We start from the raw sequence: 13234 nt of genomic DNA on the forward strand, positions 1-13234 counted from the left end.
AAAACTAAAAACAATTTTATTTACCTGAACTAAAAATATGTTTAAACTTAAATTTAATCTATTGTGTATATACATAGAAAAAACTTTTCCCATAATATTGAATTAAATTTATGGTAATCTATAAGTCCCCTAAAAAATCTTCAATAATAAAGATGAAATATACTACGTAATAAAAAAAAAATCTATTACGTGTAAATGGTTTTTTTTATGCTTGATTTCTTCTTGATTATTAAAGTTGTTTTAGAAATCAAGAAAAATATTAATCTTATTAAAACTTTTTTTTTGCAATTTTATGGTAACTAGTATATATAAATGGTATGCAATACAATTTTAATATTATGTTCATATGTAATAATAAATGCTAAAAAGATACTAATGATGGTAAAGCGTATAAATAATCCATATTCTAGAGAGAATATTATTTAATTGCTTAAACAAAAGAATATTATTTGATAAAATAATTAAATATATTTTGAAATGAATTTATATAATTTGTACAAAGAAAATATAATTAATAGATAGACATGTTTTTTTTCTTCCATAAATATTAGTCTAAATTCATGAACATATATTAGGTGTGGTAAATTGTGATAATTATTACTATGGTCGTATTTATAGTACATCATTAATGAGCAAAATCACATGTAACTCTATGCCAGTTATACCGTATTTAATAACGAAACTGACGAAAATACCCTTCAGAAAACGCTGATTATAAATTCTAAAAATTGCAAAGCAATGGGCAAAATCGTAAAGTGAACTAGGCCCAATACATTGCCGATCAAAACACCAGAGGCTCCTTTCGTCCACCATGGCTTCGTACGAACTTGGATTTGAAGCTCCAACCAAAATCAAATTCTGATTCGTTCTTCAATTTTCCCCCAAATTACCAAAATTCTCTTAGCTATTTTCAAATTCAATAACACCATTGCAAGATTCGAGGTATATATATGTTGTTTTTCATATGAATTTCGAGCTTGTTTTTTTTTCATTCATTCTTCAATTTCAACTTCTAGGGTTTTGATTTTTGAATTGGTAATGCTTTTTAGCGTTTTTATGTCAGTTCGTTTTTTCAATTCTTCGGTTTTTGTATTGATTTTAGGGTTTATTCATGTTCTTAATTCTCTGTATCTGTTTTGTTTATTTATTTTTTTTAAACTTTAAATTTTAACTTTTGAACGAACTTGGATTTAGGTAGTTGGGGTTAAATAGTGTCTGCTTGCGTGAAGTAAGCAGAAACATGTGCAACATACGTTATGTTATTGATGATAGAAACATGATCCAATTTTATTTTATTTTGTCTTTTTGTCATAGTAATACTTTGTATGCTGAAATTTAAGATTTGAAACAAAGCTTGAGGTTCAAACAGGGGACTAGGATTTTTGTTTTAAATTTTTATATGCTATGTGGTCATTCCATGTTATGATGGCGGGTAATGGATTGATTAGAGGAAGTAAACATAGTAGCAAATGTAGACGGGGTTAGTGTAGGAAGGATATTTTTTAACCAATGGTGTGCTGCATGTTTTCTTACAAGCTGACAAATTCAGGGAGTGAAACTTAAATGTTTTGATGGGTTCATTTTTAAAAGTGAATTTGGGATTGTAGATATTTTATAGATAATGAAACAGTAGTTGTCGTGAGATTGACTACCTGTTTTTTTAATTGGAAAGATGGTAATGAAGTCTAGTTAATGGGGCCAGGGAGTCAGGGACTTGTGTTTGAAGTTCAGATGATAATAAGTTTTGTAGTAATTGGTGTTACAAATTGAAACTGTAAGTTGTTATAGCAATTGTTTTTTGAAGTGGAAACGGTCAGTTAGTAGTGTTTGGTTTTGCATATAGTTTGTTGTAGACAAAATCTTCATAGCTTTTGTCATAATTATGTAGATTTCGTCTTGATGCTACATTGAGCATTTATGTCTATTAAACTACATTTATGTCTGCTATCATTATTAGACTTGTGTAAGACAAATTTGTTTGTATTTATATTTACAATCAATGTGACTTGCTAGAGACTTGAGAAGAACTCCCATCAAGTTTTCTTCATTCAATAATCTTCTGTTTCAATAGATTTCTACATTTATATCAGAAAGGGTTTCTAATGGTGTCAATATAAGACTAGAGATAAATATAGCACATCGAAATTTACCTTAAGAAGGAACTTTTTGCCAAAATGTTTCTTTGTTTCTTCATTGAACTGTACCTGAGATTGCTGATTTCAACTTAGTAGAAGGGTCATTGTGCTATGAAGTCTTTGTATTATCAGTCTTGAGGGTATATTCTACAAAAATGAAATTTTTTAGCAGATGTTAACTTTGAAATTGAAGTAGTGCACTATACAGAAAGCTGATCATTTGATATAAGAATGAGGACCAGTTCCCATATAGAACAGAAACTCAAACCTAATATTTAGTGTCCACATGAATATATCAACATCATAGCCACTAGAGTTGATTTTCTGCTATTATTTTGATCCTTTCAGGTAAATTCTCCAGTTGTTCCCTTGCAAATCAGATTTGCCCTTTATGTGTTATAGTGCCACATATTTGTCATGCAACACTCTCTGTTCTGTATATTTTGTTCAAAAGATGGGGGGAAATTAGTGCAATGGCAGCATCCACCAAGTTTGACGTATCTTCCAGCAGCCCAGATAGACCTTTGTACACTGGGCAGCGAGGATCCCACGTAGCTGCTTCATTAGATAGGTCAGGTAGCTTTCGTGAAAGCATTGAAAATCCAATTTTGTCTTCTCTTCCAAACATGTCAAGAAGCAGTTCTTCAGCAACACAAGGGGATGTGATGAGCTTCTTCAGTTGTGTGCGTTTTGATCCAAAGTTGGTTGCTTTAGATCATAAATCTAATCGTCCAATGGATTATAAACGACATGTCAGTGCTGCTCTTGGAATTTCGCCAGATGAATCTCCATCTAGTTATGCAAAAGGCAAGCAACTGACATCCTTAGTACCAGAAGATATCAAAAGAGTCAGGGATGGTTTACATGCAAACTTTAGGAGGGCAAGGTAGTTCTTTGTATGTTTTTTTACTTGCATTGAAGTTAGAGTTGTTTAATAACATTGTACATCTCAACAGGGATCGTGCTAAAATGTTTAGTGAAGCCTTATCTAGATTCAACAAAGATTTCCAAAGTATAACTTCAAAGAAGAGATCTCGAGCAGAAATTTTTTCTACCGACCGTTCTAGTTTCACATCAAGTGATCGATCAGTCTTGGGCCCAAGCATAGGTAAGGTTGGAGTTCATGGTCATGCAGTCATAGGTAGTTTTGAACACGAGCAACAAAAGTTGGAAGAAAGAACCAAAATTGCTGTTCCAAACAAGCGCACTAGAACTTCTTTGGTTGATGTCAAGGTTTGTCTTGGTTTTCTTTGTTGCTTGCTTGCTGGTATCATCACAATATTTTTTTCTTCTTTTTATGCCTCCTAATTTATATCTTTAGTTTCTTGCCGCTCTCAACTTAATTCTGCATGATAATAGGTAATATAATACATGACTATTTACACCCCCAAGTCATAAATTCCAATTGGTTTGATATATCTTTGCGTGACATGAAGCCTATTTTAAGTTTCTCTTTGCATAAATTGTGTTCTTTGGTGGAGATACCACCTTTTGGGTAGAAATCTACCATAAAGTTATGAGATTAATTGTTATTGCATTGTCAGCATAATTTTTTTTTTACACGTGCATCCTTCAAATCACATCATGATGTCATGTCACTTTGCTATGTTAGTTCCTAAAATATCTCCATAGATATCTACATGGTGAAATGTCATTAGATGCATGTGTAAAAAACATTTACATGACAATGCATATAAATTAAATTCTTTAATTCTTTTTGTTTATGTTTATTATATAAATGCGTTTCATCCTTAAGCTTGTATGTATGCCTGTAATTAACTTTATTTTTTTGAGTTCCATTGCTTCTATGAATTTCCAAAATGGGTTTATTTGATTCATTTCTTAAAATTTGTTTTTCAGTTTTTAAAAAATTAACGAAAAATACTACTTGTTTTAAAAACTAAAAATTCAAATAAAATAATACTTGTTTTTCAAAACTATTTTACAAAACAGTTTTTAAAAACTAAAAAACCAAAATACAATCAAACAAGCCCTAAATGTTCTTTTTTATTTTACAGTTTTTCTGTTTTAATAACGCATGTGGGTATGTCTTGTGGCTAACAACTTTCCTTTTACTACTCTTTATTTGGAGAGTCAGATTTCATATTAACTTGGTATGCTTCAAACTCTGTTGAGAAAAACTGACCTCGGGTATGTTTAATTCTAGATGGATGTGCGGACTAATTCACTCGTGAGGTCATCTGGGACTGTAGATAGAGAGAAGGATATCCTACGAATTGCTAATAATGGCACTGTTCAGGGTGACGAACGAACTTTTCCCATTGGAGGTGATGGTTGGGAAAAGTCTAAAATGAAGAAGAAGCGCTCCGGAATCAAACCAGATGGGTCTCCAAGTTCAACATTGACAAAACCTGTTAACATTTTCCAGGAAACTAAGCAAGGAATGCAACAAAGACTAGCTACTGATGGTCGGTCGAAATTGAGTAACGATTCTCATTCTTTCAGGTGTGGATGTATTTTTTTTTTCTAGATGTGTGAATGCATTTTTCTTCTAGATGTGTGAATGTATTTTTCTTCTAGATGTGTGAATGTATTTTTGTATTTGTTCTTTCAATAGACAAATAATTAGCTTATATATGCTCTCTTGGTTATATATAATAAAGTATTATTTAGGTAATGATAAATAAATTATTCCGTGGTCTTTACATCTGAAAATGGAAGATGCAGTAAAATAACAATACAATATATTTGGGGAATATCTAGTTCTTATTTTTTCCAATTATTTATTAGCTATAAAGTATAAATATTATGCTTCAGTATCCATGAATAGATTATTATAGAGTATAATTTTGAACTTCAAGTGGAGGGGAAAGTTTCAATGATTGTTCTTAGGATTGAAGTTTTCATGGCTAAATTCCACTGCAGGGCAGGATGTTGTATTACCTCAATGTCAATATATAATATTAAATTTAACTACTAATTATACTTCTATTATATTATTTAATGCAGATATATAATATTAAATAATAACTGTATAATTAGTTGAACAATTTGTGTCAACAAATGTTGTTAATTTGTGGTTTAGATTCAATGTACCAATACACCACAATGGCTTTTCTCGTTCACTGTAAATTAACATTGTATATTTAGAAAATTTCAATTTTAAATTACATTTTTTCCCTATCATTATTTATAATGGCAACTTTTTACGGATTTAATTTTATATACACTGGCAGCTTAAAGAGTTTTTACACTGATAGTTAATCACATCCATCTGTATTAAAAAATGTTTGACTTGTATGGTAACTGCCTTTAAACTAATGGACATGAGTGGTTATGATGTGCTGACATTGTAAAATATTTTACACTGTCAGTGCATGCAAATAAACTCATTTTTTTACTTATCTAATGCCAAATAATAAGTTGACCAAATTGCATAAATACTAAATATAATAAGAATAATCAATTACATGCTAGGATAAAATACAATGTATTCATTCTACCAATGGTAATTTGTTGGATTCTCTTCCTTTCTTGGAGAAAATCTAATCATGGAAATATTAAAAATAAAAGAGAGAGCCGTTGCAGTTTTTCCATTTATATTGTTAATGGTGAAAGGCTTCAAACCCATTTTTATATATAAATAGGATATTGTTGTGAGAAATTATACTCTGATTATAAGGATCTCCAATGGAAGATTTCACGTAACATTTATTTAAATTCCTGTTGATTATTATCTTTTTAGTGTAGGCTATGTATAATTGTGTATGATATTTTCATGTATCTTTGTCTAGGCCTTGTGTTTCTAATGGAACTGCTGGAGCTGGAAAATCAGACAGCATCTCTCAACAAGCTGGGTTGGGCACACGTGCCTCTACCCCTAGAAATGACCTAGATAACAATTCTGCTGTCAATGATAGGCGGGATCGTCCTGTTAATTCAGACAAGGAAAGAGTAAATTTCAGAGCCGCTAACAAGTAAGCACACTTTAGAGCCTTTATGGTTTATTGCTTATATATAGAAATCTCTCTTTTATCCTGAGCAAACTTTTTCCTTACTTATATTGCCTTTTCCTTGCTTTCTTGCTTTGGCAGGGTTGTTCATTTTCTCCATTTTTCATGTATTTGTTGATCCCTATGAATTTTGATTAGTATTCATTGTTAATTTCTTCATTGTGATTTTTTTTCTTTTTATAATTGATAAGGCGTTTTGGATTAAGCAACTGCTTCAGGTAAGACTAAGTGGTTGACTTTGTCTTTTTAAACGGGTTTATGTTATAATTTTTTTGATAGATAGGGTAACTTTACTATATTGATATTTATTAGTCCTTGTTTACTTTTTCTTTTTATCTTTTTTAAAGGGTGATTTCTGTCCTCCTTTTCCTCTGTACTCTTCTCTGTCTCAATAATTTCTTTTATTGATTTAGTCTTTACATTTGTTGTATACCCAGGGCAACTGTTCGTGAGGAATTTAATTCAACTAGCCCTAATTCTAGTGCAAAATTGAATTCTTCTATTCGGGGGCCACGATCAGGTTCAGGAGTTGCTTCCAAGTTGTCACCAGTTGTCCACAGAGCAACTGTTCCTAATGATTGGGAACTATCTAATTGTACCACTACCACCAAGCCCCCTGCTGGTGTTGGCACAACCAATCGTAAACGTGTGGCATCAGCGCGGTCATCTTCTCCACCTGTTGTACGCTGGCAGAGGCCACAAAAGAGCTCCCGCACTGCCAGAAGAAATTTTGTTCCCGTTGTTTCGAGTAATGATGATTCCCCTGCTTTGGATTCTGTATCTGATGCATCTGGCAGTGATCTTGGGTTAGGAGTTGCCAAACGTTTATCTGGTGGTTCTCCCCAGCAAATAAAATTAAAAGGTGATCCGTTATCTTCAGCTGCCTTATCTGAAAGTGAAGAGTCAGGGGTGGCTGAGATTAAATCTAAAGAGAAGGGCAGGAAACCGGACGAGATAGACCACAAATCTGGACAAAATGTTCAAAAGGTTTCTAACATGGTCCCTCCAACAAGAAAAAATAAGCTTGTATCCAGGGAAGAACATGGAGACGGTGTTCGGAGGCAAGGAAGGACAGGACGAAATTTTCCTGCCACAAGGTCGTTGACACCAATGACATCTGAGAAGCTTGCAAACATAGGGACTGTAAAGCAGCTCAGAAGTTCAAAAATAGGATTTGAGAAGAGTGAAAGGTTAAAATTCTTTTTTATAAATCATTGCTACATGGCCTGTTTGTTTGTGCTTTTTAAAAAGAAAATATACCTTTTTTAATTAAAGAATTGTTATAAAAAGTTATAAAAATTATGCAAGTTTTTCCCCTCAGAAGCTAAAAATAATAGCGCTTTTTAAGAAACTACGAAAAAAGCACGCCTTTTTAAAGCTTTAGTAAATGGGCCTTAGGCTATTTATTTGGGCACAGACTAAAATCTTACTATGAAATTCATGCAGCAAGGCAGGTCGTCCAGCAACCAGGAAACTTTCTGATCGGAAGGCATATGCTCGTCAAAAGCACACAGCTATTAGTGCATCAGCAGATTTCCCTGGTACTGGTTTAAGTGTCAAGAAAAAGATATTGAAGTCAACTTTCCATTTGTAGTAAAAATATATCATTATTCACTTTTGGTTTCATTGGTTTAGTTGGGTCAGAAGATGGACATGAAGAGCTATTGGCTGCTGTAAAGGGTCTCATCAACTCTGGTATCAGTCTTACTAAATACTATCTAAATTTGCGACCTAAATACTTATTATCTGATGAAGTAGTTCTGAATTTTCTTATTACTGCAGGTCGTGCTTTCTCTAGCCAATTTTGGAGGCAGATGGAGCCTTTATTCGGTGTGCTAATTGAGGAGGATATTGCTTATTGGAAACAAAAGGTATCAATTCTTATCTTCATAGTGATTATTAGTGACAATTATTGTTTCTGTTCTTTGTACGAGTTTGTGTTGGGTCAAATGGCAGCATGACTCTTGTCACCCTTATCCAATTTTAGAACTTTCATATGCAAGAAAAAAGCACAATACAACAGTGCTTCATATTTGTGTTTTTTGTCCATGATATTATAGCACTTAGGTGACTTTGGCTGATTATTATAAATTAGAATTTTAAATTTTGTTTTTACTATAAAAAATGTTTAGTTTTTCTTGAATCTCCTGATGTTATCTGGAACTATGGCATTGGCATTGTGTGTGTGTGTGTGTGTGTGTATACTTTATACATATTTTTAATCTCCATTTTGTTAGTTATGATTAAGGCATGATTTAATGGATCCGATTTTCTTAGACCTGTTGTTGAATTGTTTATTTATACTTCTTTAATAATTCATTCATCTTTCAGATAAATCTTGATTCAAGTGGAATGATGCCAACCCCAGTTTCTTCAAATATAGATGATTGTGAAGCTGTTGCTAATGGGTTTCGGTTGATGGGCTGCGGAAGAGATATTGGACCTGATGCTCAAAGGGGTGCTCGAATTGTCGGTGAACAATTGCAACTAACTAAAGGAGATTGTAATGTAATTCCCCTCTGTCAAAGGTTGATATCTGCTTTAATCTCAGAGGAGGGTTGCAGTGAAAGCGAAGATCTCAAGTTTGATGCATATGATACTGAATTTGAGACAGATGGGGAGTTGGAACTGAACAGTCTGGATAATCACTCACTAGATAATTATAACTTTACAAGTCATTCTACTTGCAATGGTTATAGGACAACTCAGAGGCCAGAACGTGATGATACTAGAAGTGATATAGTTTATATTCCATCCAACGGTTTGAGCTCGAGCCAGAAGATGCCTATCTTGACCTCTTCAGAGTTGGGATATGATGCCTTGGATATGAATGACAGGCTTCTCTTGGAGCTTCAAAGCATTGGAATTTCCCCAGAACCCGTGGTAAGTCACAATTTTGTAATAACTTTTGTACTATATTTCATGTAATCTCATTAATGGGGAAATATGAATATTATCAGGTTTAATTGAACTTCATTTATTATAGTTTATTCTGCTATACTTTTTCAGTAGTCTACTTATCAATTGACCTAATGATTATTTTTCAAGAAATTATGTTTGTTACTGTTAAATATTGTTTGTTTTTGTGATACTTTTTTTTTTCTCTTTTAATTTTTCTAGCCTGAAATATCGCAAAAAGATGATGAAGGAATTCATGACGATATCACTAGGTTAGGGGAGCATTATCAAAGACAGGTACTAACTGATGCTGAAGCAAAGTTATAATATGCTAATTGCTAATCATCTAAATGTTTTTTTGCCAATATTTTGTCAGTTATGTAATATTCTTCAAATAGTAGATATTTAAATAATTTTGATTTCCAAGTTTATGTTAATATATAGATCAGGCTTGCAACTAGAAATCTGATTTATGAATTTAATTCTAAACTTTATGGACTTAATGTTGATCGTACGTAATTGATGTTGCAATTTTATTTTCATATATACCATAGATTTCCAAGAGGAAAAGCTTGCTAGAAGGGTTATTGAAATCTGCCTCAGTGACCAAAGAACGTCGAGAAAAGTAATTGTACTCCCATTTATGCCCTGATAATTTTCTGAATTTAAACTTTTGTTGCTCATTGTTGATATAAATTTTGATTAACAGAGATTTTGAACAACGTGCTCTGGACAAACTCATTGTGATGGCTTATGAGAAATTCATGGTAACCTTTAATGTTCAATATTACTTTTTGTATATAACCAGTTTTACAGTTTTCAAATATAGTTTTGTACTCCAACGTAGTCAAGTATCCCCAAGACCAAGAGTTGTATAACTGTGTTTGAAAGGGGATCTTTGCATTAGACTAGTGGATATTGGGGAGCAGAGTAACATAATTCGCTTACCTACTCAACAAACTGCGAATTGGTTCGTGAGTACCGGTTTGCGGTACTTTTGCGAATTGGTCTGCGAAAATTCGCATGAAATGATGTACCCAATGGCAAGGCCATCCCAGTTTAACTAAAACAAATTTTAACTACTGCACTAGTGCAATACCATGAGGCCCACTATAAAAGTGAAACATCACGCAGCCACATGTGCTTTACACCTTGATGCATTCAAGAATGCCGTACTACATTTTTATTTATAGTGAACTTAGCTCCCAATGTTTGCCAAACAACCGATGTGACACTAATTCTAACTCTCTATATTTGATAATTTTTTATTTTTAAAGACTGAAAGACCTGTGTTTATGGGCAGGTGAACATCTCTTTTGGTGACTATTGGTTTCCCTTTTTCATTGTTTCTTTATTTTATAATTAAAAATTATTTGTTTATTTTATATAAGCTTGGAATTAGACAATGAAATGGATGATCAAAGAAATATGTAACGAGGGAAGCTACTATCAAGAGAGAAAAAAAATAAGAATTGAGATTTTAGTTTTGTTTTTAGCAAATTATGTTTGTCAAAGTTAATTTTTATTGACGATAATAATATTTTTCATTTTGTTTTTTTAATTATAGTGTACCGATTTATATTAGAATGTACTACGAACCGAAATAGCGTACCAACTATGTTTGAAGGTTGCTTATCGCGTACCCGAACCTGTACCACCTACCAAAGAGAATTGCGAATCAGGTGACTATGTTGGGGAGTATGGACAGAGTGAATACATGGTGTAACTCTGATTATCCAAATATGGGGCGGGATGCAGAACAAGAAGCACATCTTGGTTTGCAGGGTGTTTTGTTGAATAGCTGATTCGCAACTCTGATTATCCAAATATGGTAGCCCTAAATGAAGCTGCTGGTGTGTATCATATGCCTCATAAATGATGGTCATCCCAATTCATTGTATGACTTGTGTGGATTGTTGAGGTTGTTTACAGAATCGAAACCTACCATTTTTAACAGGAAATAACAACCCTCAACCATGAATTACTGTTTTTTTAATTCAGACTCATGACCTGTTTGACCTATTATTATTTGTTTTCTTATCAGAGAAATCAATATCCATACTTTGCCTAATTATCTTGATTAAAATTATTTAAATATGCTGGGAATAAGAGTTTAATTGAACACTCCATAGTCAAATAGATACCATCGTATTAGCAAATGTTCTCTATTTTATATTTAGCTTACATGGCAGAGCAAACTGACAATATTCGGTTGGCAGGCATGTTGGGGTCGTAATCCCTCAGGTGGGAGAAATACAAGCAGCAAAATGGCCAAACAAGCTGCATTGGGATTTGTTAAACGGACATTGGAGCGGTGCCGTCAATTTGAAGATACAGGCAAGAGCTGCTTCAACGAACCTTCATTCAAGGATATGTTCTTTGCTGCTTCTTCCCAGCTTAGTATTGTTCGTCTAGTAGATGAGATTGAGGCTGAATCCACAAAACAACATGCTTCTTCTGTTTCTCTGGAAGCAAGAACAGGTGTCTTATTCATTACCTTCTTATGGTCTAATCTATTTTTTTTAATATCTTAAGTTGTGTTTTGTATGACGATCTTAGCCAACATCTCAGATAGCTTCAACCTTTTAATTTATGCTTCTTTGTGCAATCCTTTGTTTCCTCTCCTTGTCCCTAACGATGTCTACACAATAAAATACTGCAACTAAGGCAAAAAGTACTGTCAGCTAAGAGAGTCAACTGCCGACTGAGAGGCGTCCTTTTTTCCCTGCTGTCAGTATTTTATTTAGTACAGGATTGGGGACATAGGGAGGTGACAAATTATATGAATCCTTCATTTCCTGAATGGTTACATCTAGGGTTTATTTTTTCTTCCCCCCCCTTTACTCCTTTGAGTACAAGTTGGATTTTGATTTTGTTGTTTTCTTTCTGCAGGTTCCATTGGTTCACGGAAGAGGACTTCACAATTTACTCAGAAGATGAATAATCACGATGATGCCAATTTATCAGATATTTTTCCTATTATCAATAATTCATCTGAACAAACTACTGGGAAGGAAGATCTTTGGTCAAACAGGGTGAAGAAAAGGGAATTATTGTCCCTTGATGATGTCGGTGCTTCAAGTGCTCCATCAGGCATTGGAAGTTCTCTATCAAGTAGCACAAAAGGAAAGAGAAGTGAGAGAGACAGAGATGGAAAAGGGCAGAGTCGAGAAGTGCTGTCCAGAAACGGAACTACCAAAGTTGGTAGACCAACATTATCAAATACTAAGGGAGAAAGGAAACCCAAATCAAAGCCTAAGCAAAAAGCAGCTCAGAATTCTGTTTCTGTTAATGGCATCCTTGGCAAGCTATCAGACCAACCTAAACCAGCATTACCATCTGTTTCAAAATCAAATGATATGTCTACCAATAGCAATGCTAAGGAAAAGAAGAATGAGTGTGCCATCGTTGAAGATGAACATGAGGCTATAGATTTGTCGAACCTGCAACTACCTGGAATGGATGTACTTGATGCCCAAGGTCAGGATATTGGTTCGTGGTTGAATATTGACGATGATGGGTTGCAAGATGATGGGTTTATGGGCCTTGAAATTCCCATGGATGACCTTTCAGACTTGAATATGATGGTTTGAAACAGCTTTCAATGTATAGTACTGTTCATTATACCAATGACAAAGGAAACAAAGTACTTTTAAGTAATGGCTAGTTACAGGGATGGTCTTATGGCTAATCCTGTCCTCAATTAGGTTATATAGATTCTTTGGTAGATTACCCTCCCCAAGTTTTTGAGTGACTTTCAGCTCTTTCAGATTTTTCTTGTCGACTTCCAGTGTAAAGATCTTTTTGTTCGAGTAACAAGTTAGTGTTCCCAGTGAGATTATATGTTAGCAAACAATGTATCGTGGTTGTAGCTCTTACAGATCAGAGAACAAGGCCTTTGTACATACATTTAATATATCAATAAAATCAGCTTTCTTTTACTGAAATGATCCACCCCATACACAATTTTTGTTTTGGAATTTTGCAGATGAAGCCTTCAAGCAATTTACTATGCTTCCCGGATGCTCATGCAGATTTTCCTTGGAGGCTGTCAGGCAAAATTGATAAATGTGTAAATATGATCATTTTGTGTTCAATTAATGAGTACTGTTTATCCCCTTCTAGTTTCTGTCCTTGTGATCTGTGTACACGAGACATATTTTTTTAATCTATGACTCAGGTCTAGTTTCATGCTATCTTATATTTATTTTATGAATTAGCTACCAA

The 13234-nt window shown here is 33.6% G+C and overlaps 1 protein-coding gene across 1 annotated transcript; it reads left to right on the forward strand.

Annotated features, from left to right (window-relative positions):
- The first annotated feature begins 750 nt into the window (after positions 1-750).
- On the forward strand, positions 751-12948 carry LOC101511845 (uncharacterized). The gene is made up of 15 exons (XM_004513392.4): positions 751-942; positions 2484-3021; positions 3092-3368; positions 4303-4601; positions 5891-6073; positions 6547-7299; positions 7556-7650; positions 7745-7804; positions 7892-7980; positions 8441-8992; positions 9230-9304; positions 9562-9632; positions 9717-9774; positions 11227-11488; positions 11900-12948. Exons 2-15 carry the CDS (start codon positions 2609-2611, stop codon positions 12598-12600), a joined length of 3888 nt encoding a protein of 1295 aa, XP_004513449.1. The 5' UTR covers positions 751-942; positions 2484-2608; the 3' UTR covers positions 12601-12948.
- The last annotated feature ends 286 nt before the right edge of the window (positions 12949-13234 follow it).

This window comes from Cicer arietinum, chromosome 1 (genome assembly GCF_000331145.2).
Source record: "Cicer arietinum cultivar CDC Frontier isolate Library 1 chromosome 1, Cicar.CDCFrontier_v2.0, whole genome shotgun sequence".
Lineage (NCBI taxonomy): Eukaryota > Viridiplantae > Streptophyta > Magnoliopsida > Fabales > Fabaceae > Cicer > Cicer arietinum.